At 41.8% G+C, this 19,508-nt stretch overlaps 1 protein-coding gene across 5 annotated transcripts in view; it reads right to left on the reverse strand.

Annotated features, from left to right (window-relative positions):
• Positions 1-19,508, reverse strand: part of LOC129751049 (uncharacterized) — a 62,793-nt gene that overhangs the window by 15,524 nt on the left and 27,761 nt on the right. For 2 of the 5 annotated variants that reach the window (XM_055746314.1, XM_055746310.1), the window contains exons 4-7: positions 11,205-11,851; positions 10,823-11,144; positions 1,119-1,697; positions 491-1,057 (exon numbers count right to left, since the gene is read on the reverse strand). In XM_055746314.1, the coding sequence (XP_055602289.1) occupies positions 491-1,057; positions 1,119-1,697; positions 10,823-11,144; positions 11,205-11,851 (2,115 nt within the window). The remainder of the gene's footprint in view (positions 1-490; positions 1,058-1,118; positions 1,698-10,822; positions 11,145-11,204; positions 11,852-19,508) is intronic. The other 3 variants (XM_055746313.1, XM_055746311.1, XM_055746312.1) reach the window with 3 other exon arrangements.

Consider the following 19,508-nt stretch of genomic DNA (forward strand, 5'->3'; position numbering starts at 1 on the left):
TGTTCCTCAATCCAAACCACATTGTTCGGAAAATTCGTAGTAGTTCGTGCTTGGCCCAATTCTTTATTTAATGATTTGTAAATTCATATCAAGTTAAGACATGAAGGTTTGTTGATGCTCAATCAATCAAAGAAGTTTTTAAAAGAAAGCATTGAACAGTGCTTATCATACAAGATCAAAATGGCGACCAGTTGGTGTTTACATTTTTTCAAAACAAAAACAAAAGCTACCCTACCACAATCTGTCTCAGGAAATACTCTATACATATTATTTTGTAGGTTTTTTTTTTAAATTATTTTCCTATCTTACTCAAAAGATTGCCGACCTCTAATGTAGGGAAAAAGGTGGAAATCCAAAAAAAAAAAAACGTGGCACCCACTGGATATAATTTACAAAAAATCAAGAAATGAAGTCATGTACAAAATGTGTGGTGCCCGACGCGAGCGATCTTGGTGAAGCATCTACTAAAACCACAGGTTTCTACTCTCACCTGTTGATACTCAACGATATTGTGCTGCCGCCGGTAGTTTTCCTGCTCCTGGGCCGAATACTGCTGGTAGGTTTCCGCATTGTACGGAATTAGGACCATCGTCTGGTGGTAGTTCCGCAGCGGAGGTGGCGACTCCGGTCGTCTCGTTGGACTACGGGCGAATTTTCCGTAGGCCGCGGCCGCTGCAGCCGTCGTTGCCTGGTGTATGTGATGAACCGCGTGGTGCTGGGTGTGGATCTGCTGCGACTGAATTTGTACCGTGTTGGCCTGGATGCTTCCGGCCGGAAGCTGGGCACAGTTCTGGTAGATTGCTTCCTGCCCATGGTAGCTATGGCGGGCCTGAGCCGGTATGTGGTAATAGTTTCCGTGAGGATCGATGGCAACGGCTGCTACGGCCTTCGTTTGAGCATTTTCTCCCGGATAGTAACTCCAGGATGCCGTATGCTGGTGGGTCGTGATCTGTTGCTTGGCCGCCGCCAGCTGAAGACTGTTCGCTGTGTGTGGCCTTGGCAACGTATTAGACTGAACCGGTTGAGCTGGGGTAGTGGTGGTTGTGGATTTCGATTGCTGAAACAGAAGAATATTAGTTTTATATGATAGGATCCTTCAAAAATTAGAGAACTCTTACCTGAGGTGGTGATGGAGCTGCCAGTTGAGCCTGCATCTGTTGCAATATTTCATTGGTTGATCCGAACCTAGGCTTGATGCCCCGCACCGTTGGCCTCGAGTTGAATCCATAATCGTTGTGCTCGTCATCGTCCGATCCGGCACCGGAAGCGGGAGCTGAAGTAGACGTCTCGGCACTGTAACGCTTCTTCAACCGTTCCGTCCGAGCTCCTTCTTGCTGTACAAACGCAGCCAACTCATCCGACTCCTGACCTGGCGTTCCGGCAATTACATCCGGAGCTACCTTCTTGCCGTCGTCGTCATGCAGCGCGGCATCGATGTCACCCAAACTGTACTCGGTGCACTGAGAGCTTCCCAGCGAGTTCCGGTCTCCCGGTTGTGCCAGGGTGTAGTAGGACATGTCATCGCGTTGGCCGGCAACGCAAGCCGTCAACGGGGCCAGCGTCGACAGGAACTGCCTCCGGGAGTCGATCGACCGTTGCTGCGGCGGTTGGTGGATCTGCGTGTGGGCACCTTGGATCTGGACACCCATTCCAATATCGGGACCAGCCGGACAGCGGCAATCCTGGAGAACATCACTCTGATCAATCAGCTCTTTAGTATCGTAAATTTATTGTTGATCGGTTATTATATTTAGTATAGAAATTCTTTAGCAAGTGAATCAATAATGTTTGAAAATTTATTGTGTCGTTTGAATCAAAATTTAAAGACTTCACTGATATCGGCTATAAACGAGCAGAATGCTTGCCTCCTAGAATGGTTAAGTCAATAGCAAAAGACCACAAAACGTTTTTTTTTTTATCCTCGATTCTAGTTGTTTTACCATCTTCATAGCAATCGCGACTTTATATCGACGTGGAGCTGTGGGGTAGCGGCATCAGAATACTACCACGGGTTTACTGACCCATGTCGTAAGAGGCGACTAAATCCAGCAATGCTCCTCCCACCTATTGACCGATTGACCTACGCAAACGAACTCGGGCTATGTACTCGGAATAGATTGGAAACATCCCTCCCTTCTAATGATAACACATGCAACGGAAATGGATTATGAAAACGGAACTGAAACACATCTTATAAAGACGCATGTAATGGATATGGACTACGCAAACGGAACTGACGGAACCCCTCTATGGATGAAAAAATACGCAATGAACTCGGACATTTCCATTGGAACTTATTGGATACAACGACCCAAGGTTGTTCAAAGTGTGCCGCTCATGGGGGAGCGAAAACGCCTACATGCGAAAGACCGTGCTGATGAGGTGGATGGCTGGAGGGTCGAAAATGTGCCGGTCGCAAACGGTAGCCTGTGGGGCACCCGGACGCACCCCACAGTAATGAAGTCCTTACTGCGCTAAAGCAGGGCACTGGCGCAGTGGAAATATGCTTGAATTGAGTGTAAACAGTATGCGCGAGTATAACTTCGTGTTGGCTTCGGAAAAAGGATAAAGCTTGCACCTCACTCTTGAGGAATTTCCTAAGCATGACAGCAGATTAGTTTTCTTTATTAACCGATATCCAGTGTTGATGGAGGCGCCAGTACCAGAAACGTCGGTTGATAGTGACTAATTCTGAATGATTTCTGAAAGAAGCCTACATTCATTTCAAAGTTGATCATAAAGTGATTTATTATTTATGCATGTTTACCATACTTGATGGTTTTCTTAAAAAAAAAAAATATTGGGCCCACAGATGAAAATTTTTAATAATTGTTCTATTTTCGGCTAGAAATATTCGTAACATAAATCTGACCATTTCAGTAACACGTTCTATCTGTGGGAAAATAACCTCAAAAGCAATCATGTCCTTGAACGGACATCAACGTTTTGTTAACTAAAATTTTGGAGGTTGTTTTTCTTTTTCTTATCCGTATACGTAGGCAAGTGTGCGTAAGAACTGTAAAAAACCTCTATAGTTGATATTATTTCCAGATGTAGCAACCGAAAATCTGATCGATCGAACTTTGCATACATCTGGATCTGCTACCGTTAGTCTCTGCTTCCAGGAACATGCATGCCACCGAAGATTATAAGAGGAACCATAAAAGCATCGAAATCCAAATCTTTCAAGTTCTACTACTTAGCAAATCTGACCTCCAGAATGATCACACGTTCGCATCTGCTGTAGACCCATTAGTCTATGAAATAGATAAAGGTGCTGTTTTGAAGGCTCATCCTAAACCTTACTCAACTATAGATCATATCACAAAGCTTAATATTTTAACTAGACACTGGGTACCTGCACCACAATTTTCGTTTCCATACTCCGAGCATTTGAAAATTCAAAGTGCTGAAAAAGAAAAACGATACGCAAGTGCAATGCATTTGGAAACATTCAAAAGTTGGCTAGTTTTTTCCAAACTAAGCAAGGTTATTTTTGTAAAGTCTGTCCACTCTTTGTAGTCAACCTCGCTGGTGCAGTTAGTAAAACTGTTCAACTGTTAAATCTTGTTAGCCACAGCAAAAAACGTTTTAAGTATTCGATAAAATATAAAAAAAAAGAATCTACTCAGCAAACCTCTTTAAAAAAAATTAAATATAATGATTAGCAATCTATATTTTTGTCTAGATACTTCCTTATTTGTGTTTTAAATGTTTATTGGTTTTTGATTGTTTTTTGATTCACGTCTTTAAATTGATATTTTAATGGACTTTAAGAGAAAAAATATGTAAAATTATTGAATAAATACATTGACAGGTTTTGATAGGTAATGAAGCAGCATACGGATTGAAATTGGAACTCAAAAGAGACGCCTGACCAAGGGGCATAAAAAATGTGGCTTTTTGGAGGCAGCCAACATGGTCGACAAGATGCAGGAGTTTGAGCGAAGTACCAACAACGTGCACACGCACATCAAGACCTGAGTGCTGAAATTGATGGTGCTTCTGCAGAGTGCCGTCAAGGAACAAACAGAGCTGGTGCAGAAAGCCGAGGCTGCGGAGAAGGGATTGGAGGAAGCAAATTTGGTTGCTTCTCAAGGAACTGCGAAGGAGTCCAAGCCGAGAAGAACCGCGAAAAAAGATCGCCCCCCTCGTAAACGATTCCTCCAAAAAAAGGAGGAGTACGGACTAACTACGAGGATGCAGACGGAGAAAGTAGTGCAGGAGGCTGGCGAATGGTTCGTAATAGGAAGGAGAACACGAAAAGAAAGGTCGTCATAAAGCCAGAACCACCCCCAAAACCAAAACCTCAACGAGTGATGTCCAGGGTAATGCCCTTATCGTGGAAGCAAAAGAAGGCACAACGTATGCGGACTTGTTCCGGAAGCTACGCGCAGAGCCAGAATTATCTCCTCTTGGCGAGAGCGTCGCCAAAACAAGACGCACCCAAAAAGGTGAACTGCTCTTCGAGCTAAAAAAAAGACCCGACGGTAAAGAGCGCTGACTTCAAGGAGCTTGTTGAAAGCACCCTAGGCGAAGAAGCAACTGTCCGAACGCTATCGCAGGTCGCATCTATTGAATGCAAGGACTTGGATGAGTTTACCACTGCAGAGGAGCTCGAGAAAGCACTCTCCAGCATACCTGGTATGAGTAACGAATCAGTAGCTACAAAACTGAGAAAGGCGTATTGTGGAATGCAGATTGCGACGATTCTTCTCTGGCCAACATTCTACTGACGGCAGGGAGTGTAAGAGTTGGGTGGTCAGTGGGGCACTTTAGAACCGCACCCAGGATACCGAAACAAAAGCAACGCTGCATTAATTGCTGGGACTTTGATCACCAATCACGAAACTACAACGGACCCGACCGGTCACAATGTTGCCGAAGATGTGGTGAAGAAGGGCACTTCGCTAGAGTTTGCAAAAATCAACCGAAATGCATGCTGTGCAAGCAGGCGGATGACAATGCTCACGAAACTGGTGGCTTGGACTGCCAGGCATACAAAAAGGCAAAGGCAAGCCAGTAAAATTGGATGTAAATCAGCTAAACCTCAACCATAGCGAGGTCGCACAGCTTCTGCTGGAGCAAACAGTAGGCGAAAGGAAGTGCGACGTGGCGCTTTTATCAGAACCATACAGAATTACGTCTGGAAACGGTAATTGGATAGCAGACAGGTCCGGCTTAGCTGCTATCTACGCCACGGGACGTTTTCCTATCCAGGAGATAGTGGTAGATTATCGGGACGGATTTGTGATTGCTAAAATCAACGACATCTTCTCTTGCAGCTGCTACGCTCCACCAAGATGGACGATCGGGGAGTTCAACACAATGTTGGATGAACTCACTCACGAACTAACAGGAAGGGCCTCTGTAGTGATAGCAGGAAACTTCAACGCTTGGGCGGTTAACTGGGATAGTAGGTGCAACAATCCTAGGGGCCACAGTCTGCTAGAGTCCTTCGCGAGACTGGAGGTTGAGCTTTGCAACACTGAATCTACCAGCACCTGTCGCAAGCATGGAGTACCAGACAGAACGTCAGCGATAGATATCTCCTTTGCGAGCCCATCATTAAAAACTGACATGAATTAGAGAGTGTGTGACGATTATACGCACAGCGTCAGCAGCTGACGAAAAATTGTGGTAGCGGTGTGCGACATGACCATGTCCAGAAGGAATACACCAAAGTGGTGGTGACGACCTGCTTACTGGTGGACCTCTGAAATAGCTGAGCTTCGTACTAGCTGTCTAAAAGCCATGCGACGAGCTGAACGGGCGAGAAATAAAACCGATAGAGAAACGAGAGGTGCCGTTTACCGATCAGCCAGGGTGGCACTTAAGCGAGTTATTAAAATAAGCAAAGAAAACTGCTACAGAGCGTTATGCCAGAGCGTAGATGATAACCCATGGGGCCAAGCCTATACAGGGTGACAAAAAAGTCCTATCACACTTTTTTTTGGGGTTGCCTGTAACCTATACATTGCATCTCTCTGGTGCCATCTATATGTCAAATGAAAGTGTTAACTTTTATGCCCACAGTGGCAGAGTTTCATTTCTGTGCAGTTTGTGTACATTAAGTAGTGAGTGGAAGAGTTGAGAGCAGCTGTTATCGCTGAATATGTGAGAGGGTACAAACCCGGACATATTCAAACACCTAAAACCGCTCGCAATCAACCGGAAAGTCCATAAATCGATACCTAGAGACCAGAGGTACCGAGGACAAGACACGATCTGGACGACCAAGGTCTGTGAGACTCCAAGGTTGAAAAAGGTTATACGAGACCGGACGTGCGCGCCGCTTGCGACGACTTTCCGAGACGTCTGAAGCTGGTTCGATTAGGGGGGTTTAATTCCGAGATATCGTCTGGAAGTATCTTGATTAGTTAGTGAATAAAGCTATGAAAGTCAGATTCTGATTTTCATCTAGTTCTTTGAAATATTGAGATTTTTCTGTGTGACCGGACTTTTTTGTCACCCTGTAGAGTTGCACTGGCGAGATTCGGTGGCCCAAGGTCACCGACCGAAAAGTGTCCGAAAAAACTGAGAGAGATCGTTGCACATCTTTTTCCGCAGCATGGCGCAACGCAGTGGCCACTTGCCCCGTACGACACGGGTGCCCACGACATCCAGCCAGTAATGAACGAAGAACTTGTGAAGGTGTCGGTACAGACCATTCCGGATACCTTCAGAGTGGTGCTACAAAAGTGTCTCGACGAGGGATCTTTTCCCAATTCGTGGAAAACGGCGGAGTTGGTGCTACTACCGAAACCTGGGAAACCCCCAGGGTATCCTTCATCATATAGACCCATTTGTCTGCTGGACACCCAGACTTATTATCTACACAGAAGGCGAAAGTGGACTGTCGGACAGACAGTTCGGTTTTCGGAAAAGGAGATCTACGGTGGACGCCATCCGAATGGTGACAGAGTACGCGAAGCACGCATATAAAAAGAAGCGGACAGGTGCTCGTCACTGCGCCATTGTGACGATCGAAAATCGAATCCTGACGTACGAAACCGAAACTGGGTTACGATCTACTGCCCTAACCGCGGGTGTTCCACAGGGTTCCATACTCGAACCTTTGCTTTGGAATGCAATGTATAATGAAGTGTTAGCGCTGAAACTACCAGCAGGCGTGCAGATAGTCGGATTTGCTGACGATATCGCGCTCATGATCACCGGCGAAACAATCGAGGAGGTAGAAGACCTTGCAACGGTGTCCGTAGAAAGGGTTGGTATCTGGATGGAGGGATAGCTCACCATAAAACCGAAGTTCTGTTCGTGACCAATAAAAAAGTTATGCCGCACATGGAGATTACTGTTGGAGGGCACACGACATCTTCGAAAAAGCAACTGAAATATCTTGGAGTAATGGTCGACCATCGCTGAGGTTTTGGTGCGCATGTCAAATACTGTTGTGAAAGTACATCGAAAGTCATAGATTCATTGACCTGGATTATGCCGAACTACCATGGTCCAAAGAATAGCAAGAGATGTCTCCTTGCGAGCGTAGCACTGTCGAAACGTACAGGACCATATCAGCAGATGCAGCTTTTGTCATCGCGGACATGATTCCCATTGAGATAACTCTGGCGGAGGATATGGAATGTTACAAAGCGAGAGCTGTCAGCGAGGGAGTGCGTAAAATTCAACGAGCAGCGTCAATGCTCGAGTGGCAGGAGCAATGGGACGCATCGATCAACGCGAGATGGACGCATAGACTAATCCCGCGACTTTCAGACTGGGTAAATCGGAAGTATGGAGAGGTCAACTTCTACTTGACGCAGTTCCTTTCAGGTCATGGGTGCTTTAAGCAATACCTTCATCGGTTTAAGCTTATCACCTCGCCTTATTGCCCGGAATGCGTAGATACGGAGGAATCGGCAGAACATGCTATCTTTGTCTGCCCTAGGTTCATTTCAAGGCGTCAACAACTTCAAAGTTTGAACGCTGAAAATATTGTGAGTGAAATGTGTCGCGACGAACAGCCGTGGCGTGCTATAGTCGACGAAATCTCGCAAATCATGCGCGATCTGATAAGAATCAGGAAAGATGAAGAACGGAGAGAGCGAGATAGTCAACCAAATTTGACAAGCTAATGGAAGGTCTTGGGCCTCGTATGACACTTCAATTCAAAAGTAACGCGATCATATGGCGCGGTATAACCATAATCTGGACTCATACGTGTGGTGGGACTTAAAGGTCTGACGTACTGAGCTACGATCTTTCCTGCAGCAAAAGGAAGCGGAGATACCATTCGGGGTGGTCGTGACGGGATTCTAGCTCGGTAGTTTATTTTGAAAGCGTTACCTAACCGGCACACGTTTTGAGGTCCCCGGGATAGTGGATGCTGTGACGGGCGTGAGTTATTATAAAGCGTTAGAGAAGGAGCATTCTTGATGTCCGCAACAAACGAAGCGTAGACATTGCATCTGACCATCACCTCGTCCTTGGCGAGATACGACTGAGAGTTGCGCGAGGAGAATGTCGGGTGTCCGCCAGAAATGAAAAAGGCTTACGTCGAACAGCTAGAGTCTCGAGCTTCGGAATTGCCGATAGACGGAACAGTCGAAGAACAGTAATGTGGAATCAAGAATGCTTTTATCACGATGAGCCATGGTACTCTCGGTAAAGTTTGTGTAAGGAGAAGTGAATGAAGATCGGATGAAACTTGTAGGATGGTCGATGATCGGCGAAAGGCGAAAGTCGGAATTGAGCAAGCATGTACTGGGTCAGCCAAAACTAGGACTAATGGAAGAATGCCGCTGAAAGACTGAGCAGGTCAGTTATTGACCGATCGAACAGATCAGCTCTGAGCTCTGAGTACTTCGAACAACTCTTCAGAGTCACGAATGGCCAACAGAATCCGCAGCTCGAAGCGCCAACAGTAAGTCGCATAAATGGCGTTAACTCGAAAGCGCTCTCACTGGCTGAAATAGAAGCGGCAATCAAAGACATGAAATCCAACGAAGCACCTGGGACCGATTGAATCCCTGCTGAAAAGCCGAAAGACGACCCTGCCTTGTCAGCACAAATGTTGCTCCGTCTTTCTGCCGACATTTGGGATACTGCAAGAATCCTGGCCGACTGGATGCAGGGTATCCTTGTAAAGGTCCCGAAGAAAGGAGACCTGACCGAGTGCGGTAACTGACGTAGCATAACTTTGATCTGTACAACCCTCAAAGTACTCTGCAAAGTGATCCTGAACAGATAATCCAGGAGAAAATCGACCCTACACTCCGACGGCAACAAGCTGGATTCTGATCCGGACGATCATGTGTGGACCACATCACAACGCTACGAATAATACTGGAACAAATCAACGAATTTCAGGACTTTCTTCTACTGGTGTTCGTTGATTTCGAAAATGCATTTGACCGACATAACTACGAAAACATCTGGGCTGCTCCAAAACGACGAGGAGTCCCAGAGAAACTTTTCCATCTCATCGAAGCACAATACGAGGCATTTTCGTGCAAAGACTTGCACGAAGGTGTCTTGTCCGAACCTACTCCGGTAACTGTTGGAGTGAGACAAGGATGAATTTTATCACTGCTTTGCTTTTTCTCACTATAATGGATGAGATCTTGACTGGATCGATTGACTGTAAACCGAGGATTACCGTGGAATCCTTCGACAATGGAGCAACTGAACGACCTTGACCTGGAGACGATATTGCTTTGGTTGCCTAAAGACAACAAGACATGCAGAGCAAACTCGACGACCACACCGAAAGCTCCAAGGCAGCAGGACTCAAAATTAAGATCGAAAAGACCAAGTCGATGGAGATCAACACAGTAGACCCACAGTAGATCTTTCTACGAACGAAAATCCGAATCTTCCACTCAAACGTCAAATCCGTAGATCTGGGTGTGAAACTTGGTGCATATATGCGGTGACGACGCGAAAACTGCAATTATTTGTGATTCGCTGCCTGCGGAGTATCATCCACGCTTGGTGGCCTGGCAATTGGATCCCAAATGAGGAACTACACCGCTGGTGTCATAAAGGGCGCTAGAAATCGAGATTCGTAAACGCAAGTGGAGATGGATTGGTATACGCTCCGAGTAGCTGAGAACGAGATTTGCAGAGAGGCGCTTGAATGGAATCCAGAAGGTCATCGGAGAAGAGGCAGAGACAGAAACTCGTGGCGGCGATGCCTAGCCGCCGAAGTACGAACTGTCGACGAAAAAATTTTGTAAAGGTGAATAAATCTTAAGATTTTGAAATCAAAATCTTAAAATTGCAAGCTTTCCAGTTTAAATTTAAGCAATAAGAAGCCACCTGAAAGCAAATGATAAATTTCATAATTTAGAAATTTAAAATTTCTAAAATTATGTTATATCAGGAAATGCTTATTCTTTTTTTCAAAATCAGCCATTTCAAAAAGAAAAAGGCAAAAAGAAGTGTTAAATCTAACTGTCAAATTAGATTTAGAAAAAAAAAACAATTGCAAATTTGTCCACGTAGCCATCCGAGGAGGTAGGTAGGGCTTTGCTAAATGACCATGCTTGTCCACGGAGGGGGAGGAGGAGGGGGTCAATAATCTCATTTTCCTGTCCACGTGGTATCTGAACGGCCCCTTTTGAGCTACACCAGAACTAATAAGATCAAGAAGATCTACGCACACTTCAAGCTTTCTATCGAGTTCGTGGATCCAGTGATCCAAGGTGAACTTTAAGGAGTAGTAGGGTGGAAGGAAGTGCACCCCTATTGGCTCATCCTATTCAAAGCGGATTTCGATACTTTATTAATTTAAATACTCTATAGAATCTCTTTTTTTCTATAATTGAATGTAAACTAATGATTGTTGTATCGAACCCACCTGCGGGATGATGACGATGGGGTTCTCGTCCGCCTCCGGGATTTTCTCCTGTCGCCGATCCCTGTGGAATAGGTCGGTAATTTTCTTGTAGGTCGAACCATTCGAACCACTCGAAGAGCTGGAAGCCGAGGAACTCGGCGAAAAGCTCTTGTCCGGAATGTACTTCGGTTGCTGCGGATTCTCCTCTCCAGCTGGGCTGTCCCGCCGTTCCATATCACCCAGCTCTCCGTCCGCCCCCTCGTCAATGGGCTCATCAATGTCGCAAGTTAGCTGCCGGATGCGCTCCTCCAGGGAAGTCACGTCCCGTACCGGGATCTTTTTCCTAAAAAAAAAAGATGTTTTTAGTAAGGAATGTTAGGAGGGAATATTTGAAAACTCTCACTTTGGTTCATACTTGATGAGCGATCTCCGTAGAGCGTTCCTTTCGATGGTTCGCCGGATGGTGTCAGTTTCTCCGGCACCACCAAGGGTTGAAGATCCTCCGGGACTTCCACCAGCATTGGTGACCGAACCTGGAGCTCCAGTAGGATTAATGTTATTGCCACTGCTATTGCTAGTAATACTGTGTTGGTGCACCAAACTGGGGCCACTTCCGGCCTTCTTGGCATCGTCGAACGCTTTGAGAGCTTCCTGAGTAAGCGCCGTTGGGCCATTTCCAACGGTGGCCGAGGTCGTCTGAACTAGAACAGCGCCACCCCCACATGAATGACCACCTGCAATGGTTGTGGTAACTGTTGTCTGAGCTCCTACCGGGCAACTGGTCGTCAGCAGGGGCTGAATGACCGTGGCCGGGAAAAGCTGCCGGACTGCAGAGTTTGGCCTCAAGGCATTGTGGAACAGCCCTGAGGAGTGCCGTTTGAGCGTATCGCACATGTAGTTGATGGGTTTACCGGTGCCCATTTCACCTTCTCCGAGACCGGATTGAACCTCGCCATCGCAGCACGCCTCCCGGATGGTTTCTTCCGTGAAGCGAACCGACCGTTTTGAACTGGTCTCTTCGTCCGAGGTCACATTGGTGGGGTCGTCGTGCTGGGGGAAAACGAGAATACAGTTTATTAGAAACAAGTTTGATCTTAGTACACCCCACGATTCCAGGGAAATTCAATTAGTAAAAATTTAAAAAAAAAACCTCTAGAGTATTTCAATTCTTCCGAAAGTATAACTTATTTCTCCGAATATGAATCAAAATGATTGAAGGTCGCCGGCAAATGCGGATTGGATTTGTTTTATGAAAGAAAAAACTGCAATGAAAAACAGCCGCCCTGAATCATAAAACGCATCTGCTCTAAACTTTTGTACGAAACCGGGCAGGCGAAAATTGATTGCAATAACTTTGCATTCAACACCGCACATTGAAATGTGCTCAATGGGAATAAGCGAAATGATAAAGAAATAACAGAGGAGCTGATTTAGTTAGGACCACCGAATATAGAGGTACCTATGTTAAAATCAATAGGGATTTTTTTTTTACTAAAATCCATTTTCAAAAGAACTGAACAAATTTATGTCCATGTCTGTACAACCCAGCATAACACATTCAAATATATTTGAAACCATAAAAGCGAAAACATGGCTTAAATATGGCAACTCATACTGTCAGAAATTGTTCAGCACCTATCCAGGATGGATAAACCCGGTCTATTTTATCTAAAAACCTGGCACAATCCTGGCAAATTCGGGCAAACCCGGTTAAAACCATGCAATCTGGCAAACTAAACGACCAAGTCAAACATTTTAGAAAATTTGTAAAAAGGGTACACATATTCAATATCTAAGTTTGGCAAAATGCCTCGAATTGGAACACCAGTTAGTTTACTTCGGGTCACAAGGGTATCCAGTAGCTAAGCACTCGATCAATTGGTCGATCAATCGATTAAACACAATCATTGCTAGTTATGCTTCCAGTAGGTGGAAGTCAAATCAGTCAAAGAACGCCTGATGGTGGTACCATACGCATAGTACTTTGAAATATACAAGGTAGGCTATTCCGCTCTCTTTAAACGTATTGGTAAGAAGCCCCTAAAAATAGTTATGGAAAAACCTGGAAAATGTATGGAATTTATCAGAAAATCACATTTTTCTAAATATTGACAAGCTTTAAAATTATGAAAAAAATATGCATTGATGCATTTTAATGCAACGAACAATATTTGGCTTTTCAACACAGCTGAAGGTAATATGCGATGGACTTTTTGTCGATTATAAATCAAAATTTGGTGGTATTTTGGCCTTGTGTGACCTTTTTCTTGGGCGATTTGAATAAAAATTCTAAGAAATTGACTTTTCATCACAGAAATATGAACTACGTTAGATCATTTATTCAAATTTCAACATAGACAGAAGAAAATATTACATTTCTTGCTTTCAACAGAGAAGGACGGCGATGAAATTTTGTTTTGAATGCTATTTACTTAGATTATCCATACATCCAAACATACCGTAGAGTTTTACAGTTTGTTTGAAAAAGTAGTGAAAACAAATTAAAAATTCAGGAACGTGCTAAAATACTACATCAAAACAAATTATAAAAAACTGATAGTGATTTATTTTAAAAATAGGTTGTTTTTTTTTTTTTTTTTTTTTTTTTTTTTTTTTTTTTTTTTTTTTTTTTTTTTTTTGAGTTTATTTATTTATTATCTAAAGTCTTACAGCTAAGTTTACATTCCTCACCTGTCGTCTGTGCTACAAATCCTAACATTTCTTCCTACTCAAAATTCAATCTAGTGCCGAATTCTTTTTCGAAAATCTTTCGATTTTCCCATCGCAAATCACGTATTTCTTTTTTTAAAACAAATATACTTGCATTCGGAAAATGTCCCAGACAATGTGAAATCCCTCGAACACACCACCACAAAATCGCCTTTTCATCTTTATTTTTATCATCTATGTCTACCAGCAAAATATCTTCCATGTTACTAATTTTTTTGTTACATTTTTTATAGACAACTTCTTTAATCCAATCAACCACTTCCTTTGAATTTGTACATTCTGATATCCTGTGGTAGTTGCTATCCGGCATTGAGCAGATGTCACAATTACTATTATTTAACCGACCAATATTGTATGCAAAAAGCTTTTCCTTATTTGGAATTATATTATTCGTGAAAGCAAACATATTTGACTTATCCTTGGACGAAATAAACGGTTTATTGATATTTTTCCAAATAATGTCCCAATTTATTGAAGGAAAATCTTGTTTTACTTGAGGAACAATACTTTTTTCTAGAATAAAATCATTATAAATTAAGGCACAAGTATCCAAATCAGGTTTTGTTTTCAAAACATTTGCAGCTGCTATTCAATTTCTATAAAAATATGGCAAATTTTGAGGTTTAGAGTAATTCAAAATATATAATTCATCTCCGTCGCTAGTTTTATTGTCTATTAATATATTTTTGGAAAACAAAGATTTCATTTTGGAATCAGGATCTACCAAGTTCAAACCGCCATCCGTAGCTTTTAAATATAATTGTTCTCTATTTACTTTAAATATAAACCCTTTCCATAGAAACTTTCCGATGGCTACTTTAATTTCTGCAATATGCTTGTTAGATGCGGGAAATATCTGAGAAATATACCATAGTTTTGATAAAACAAAAGCATTTAACAACCAACACTTCTGAAAAATATCAAGATTCCTTGTTCCATGCGCATGTAAGAAGAAATTAATAGTTCTTATTATTCGGTCGTAGTTCTGAGTTGTTATATTTGTTAACTTACTGTTGAATTCTACTCCGAGAATCTTAACAGAAGCAACCTCTTGGATTAATTGTGGGCCAATTCTGCAATTATTCAATCTTAGAAAACTGGATTTATCAAAATTTATTTTAATTCCTGCAACTAATTCAAATGTACTCAAAATTTGCATCAGCAAGCCAAACTCTGTATCATTTCTAACGAACACGTTAATATCATCAGCATATGCGATAGTTTTTATAAACTTGTTATAGATAAGAACCGGAGGAATGTTATTAGCTATCTTTTGCAAAAGAGGTTCTATGTACAGCGTAAACAATATCATGCTTAACGGGCATCCCTGCCTAACCGACTTTTTAATCGCAAACTCATCTGTAAGGAACCCGTTGAAAAGTATTCTAGATTTTGCAGAACTATATAGATTTTTTAGACATTGGATAAACGATGCAGGAAAGTTAAACTTTTGTAGTATTGACCACAAAAAATTATGATTTACATTGTCAAAAGCCTTTTGTAAATCTACACTAACTATTGCACCTTTAAATTTTCCTGTCTCACTTGCCTTCATTATGATTCTTCTTAAATCTAGTAAATTTCTAGTACATGATCCATTTGGTCTAGCCGCAGATTGCTCAGGACCAAGAATGTCGTTCAGAAAAATACTAGTTCTGTTCGCCAAGACTTTCGTGAAAAGCTTATAATCACAATTGAGCAAACTTATCGGGCGAAAATTATCTATGTCATGTTTGGATCCTTTTTTGTGTATCAACGTTATAATTCCTGAACTGAAACCAGATGGTGGCTGTATATTTCCAGATAAAAAATCATTAAAAATTTTAACTAACTCTTCTTTTAACAGATCAAAATGTTTAATATAAAATTCATATGGCAGTCCATCAGGACCTGGTGTTTTTTTCTTTGAGCATTGTTTTAACGTTAAATGAATCTCTTCTGCTGTAATGTTTTTAACCAATTCTCTTTGTTGATCTCTTGACAATTTTTTCGTAATCTCATTCAAAAGATTTTCATTTGGACTATTGATATTATTTATAGTGTTCTCGTGAAACTGATTTGAAAAGTGATCGTAGATTTTTCTTTTTAATATAGATGGGTCATGTATAAGCTGATTATTCACCATTAACCGTATGTTACCTGTTTTTGCATATCTTTGAATGGTAGATGAAATTTGAAAAATGCTTATTGTTTCTTTTTGTACAAGGCTGAAATCGTCTAATTTACTGCAAAAACATTTTATTCTATTTGATTCTATTTCCATCAGTCGCGCTTTTACTAAATCAATATCTTTTTTTACATCTTCTCCCTGACAGCTTCTGTTTTGCAAATTAATTAAAATACCATAGAAATAATTTTTCTCCTGAATCGTTGCTTCAATTTGTTTCCAATTTTCAGTTTTATATAAATACTTAGTTTTCGGTTTTACAACGTTGTTCCACCATTCAGCTCGATTACTACAAAATAAAGGTCTTGCTTTCCAATTTAAGTAAGCACTTTCAAACATTTCGTTTACTTGGATATTTTCCAAAACTCGTTTATTTAGTTTCCAATAACCTCTGCCATAGACGGACACTAAGTCTTTTTCAATTTTTGTCTTCATAACAACTGCACAATGATCTGAAAAAGGTACTGATATGGTTTCAGCATCAATTACTGTTTTCAAAAATTCTGATTGTACATAAAATCTATCAAGCCGTGAGTTTGAGTGCAATCTTGTAAATGTGAATTGATTTTTTTTTATGACTAAAAGAGCATCAAATAAATTGAAACTCTCAACAACTTGTTTCAAACCGTTTGAAAAATTTTTTACGCTACCCGTTGAATCAGCTGGATTGAGAATACAATTAAAATCTCCCCCAATAACCGTTTGTACCACCCCAGGTTTACCAAAATGTACAGCCAAGTTAGTCGTGAAAAGATCTTCTCTCTCTTTACGTTTATTGTTTCCCGAAAAAGCGTATATATTTATGTAATTAGTGTTTCCAATAACAACGGAAATAATTCTACCATTTGGATCTAGAATAACGTTAGAGTATTCGAAAGATTTCCTTATCAAAATTCCGGTGCCCATCCCTTGAGAATTGATATTGATAATGGCAAAATGCGATGGAACAAACGAAAGATTCTCATAGCAAAGCTCCTGTAAGAAAACTAAATCCAAATCATGATTCCAAATTAAATCTCTAAGTAGATTTTGATGTATAGTTGTTCGGGCGCTATTCAAGTTAATTGTGGCAATCTTTAAAACAAAATTCATATCGACAAAAAAAACTATTTTGAACTAACAATTGCAAAACCAATTATGAAAAATTATTGAGCTTGAGCTTGAGCTTAGATAAACCGTACATTTCAGTAGTTGCTACTCCGTGATTGACAAGAACCATCAAAATTGCACATAGATCCAAATAAATGGGACTTAGGATTAGCTTACCATTTTCTGTGTGCACGTTTCGAAGGTTCCTTATCTTATATGGTCAATAACGGCGCCGGCCACGTCCTTACGGTTCATCGGGGAAAGGGAAGGATTGTTAGTTCAACTTCCGTTGCTACTAGAGACCGAATACACCTCTAAATCTCCACGGTCGTCACAGGAAGGGTGGTTTGTTAGTGGGGAAGGTAAATAAGATCTGGATTCCCCTTGGGAAGGGATGTGATCAAAGCAAAGTTAAAAATCGTCGCGTCGCACACTATCAAGTACATCGCGTTTTTTTTTAGAGAAAGAACGTCCTAACGTGGCATTGTCATACTCGTACAATGTACCGGTGCAACTCACCGAATTTTACCGCGCGCTTATAACGAGAAGAGCAAAACATCCTAACGTGGCATTGGCATACACATTTAGCACCGGTGCAATTCACCGAATTTTATCACGAGTAAAAACGTTCTAACGCATTATGCAAACGGGGAGAAGAAGAGAAATAAATTGGAATTTTTTATATTGAAATCATCATACACGTACAAAACACTTTTATCGCGCGCTGTAAACCACGAGAAAACATGTCCAAACGCGGCTTTGCAATGTACGTACGAAATAAAACGCGGAAAAGTTATGCATCATCGAACGCTGTACAAGCCTTCGATTTCACGGCGGGTAGGCGTCCTACGTACCTAACAATTCACTTCTAACAACTAACTGCCGAACTTAATATCTCTCAAAATCGCAGCAAGAAAATTTAATCTGTCAGATTCACATATTTTAAGCAATTATTAATAATACGGTTCGAGTTTGAATTGAAATAAAAAAAAAAAAAAAATACTTATCTTAGTATCCAGTTGTAAGACTTTCCTTAACTTCTGTGGGGAACGGTATCGGGTGAAAATACGCAACTCGTCGTCATCAAAAAGCCATAAGGATCATCAAATTTTCATGAACTGGCAGCACAAAAATATTGAGCTTTCTTCAAAAGCGCTGTAGATGCGCCATCTCCATTTGAAATTGATGAGTTTTCGGAAACCCATAACAGCGCCATCTCGGGAAGAAAATTTCTTGAGAAAAAAGGCCTAACAGCGCCATCTTATATCAAAAAATTACTAGCTACTTTCTAAAGGCTTTTCGAACTGCGGCCATTTTCGCTTCTCACAAAGAAAACAAATCATACAAATATTAAAACATAAATTGCGCTTCACAGATAACACTTTTCACTGGAACTTCACAACTCTTCTGAACACAATATCTTCAAAAATAGCTCCAACAAATAAAACTCAACGAAAAACAATAAATTCACCGTAAAATCAACCTTTTTTTCTTCCTCTTGTGGGAAGTAAACCCATCAACACAGGGCAGAGATGCCAATCTCTCGCAAAACCAATTATGAAAAATTATCTCGAAAAACTACTAAAAATTACTAAAACCTATTTAAAAAGAATTACAAACTTCTACAAAAATTACAAAATAAAAAACTAGCTAACAAACTTAGCACTACTAAAAACAGCTCCATTTAATCTTTCGATTCTCCAACACCCACCTCCCCAACTTTATTATTGCTCTCCGCAACTTTTCTTTGCTTCGACCTACCTCTAGTCAGCATACTCTGCGCCATGGAAATAGTTGGCGTCGAGACGCCACCTCTCGCTTTGGGATCGGCATCAGATGATGTTTCGGATTCGGTTCTACCTTCGCTCTTGTACGTCACTCGTCCACGCTTCGTTCTTTTTGCCGCAACCTGTCTGAAGCCCTCCTCGTCATCGGCATCATTCGCCGCCGACATTTCGCCATCGGAAAGCTCCACCAACTCGGATTGTTCGTCACCTTGTTTTCCGATAAAGCTCTGTTCATCGGTTTCCGAAACGATTTTCCCTCGTGCTTCTGTTTCCTCCGTGTTGTTGGGTTTTTCTGCTGAAATTCCGCTGTCGATCTGGCTGTGCTCGGGCATCGTTGAGCAAACCGTTTTTTTTGTACTGTCGGTCTGCGGTGCTATACCCGATTTTTTTTCTATAGCATTGCCCAAAACAACCATACCTCCTTTATCTTTCTTCTGCTTGTTTTTGAAACTTGGAAACCAACGACTTGAGCCAGCTGCGACTGCACTGTAACTTGCTGGAGCGTCTCGATTTTGGTTAAGTCGATCGTTAACTCGAGCACGTTTTGGGCAGTTGACCTTGACGTGATCTTTGCTGCCACAGACGAAGCACTTATGCTGAAGCCCATCGTAGTACACACGGGCCTGGTAGTTTCGTACATGTATTGTGGACGGAATCTCGTTCTGGACCTCCATGTGTACCCCTCTGACCGATGTCCAAATGGGAAAGCCGGTGTCCGCTCCGTATTTTTCTCGTACCATTCTTTGGATGATGCCAAACTTAGATAGAACATCGGATATTTCGGCGTCTTCAATCTCAGGAGGGAGATTAAAAACTCTAACGTATTTGAAGACGCTAGAAGCAGCAGAAAATGTAACGGTAGTTGATACGTTCTTGTCATACTGGAATTGCATGGATGTTGGCAATCGCAGTAAGGCTTCTTTCAGTTGTTCTT

This window comes from Uranotaenia lowii, chromosome 3, assembly GCF_029784155.1.
Source record: "Uranotaenia lowii strain MFRU-FL chromosome 3, ASM2978415v1, whole genome shotgun sequence".
Taxonomy (NCBI): domain Eukaryota; kingdom Metazoa; phylum Arthropoda; class Insecta; order Diptera; family Culicidae; genus Uranotaenia; species Uranotaenia lowii.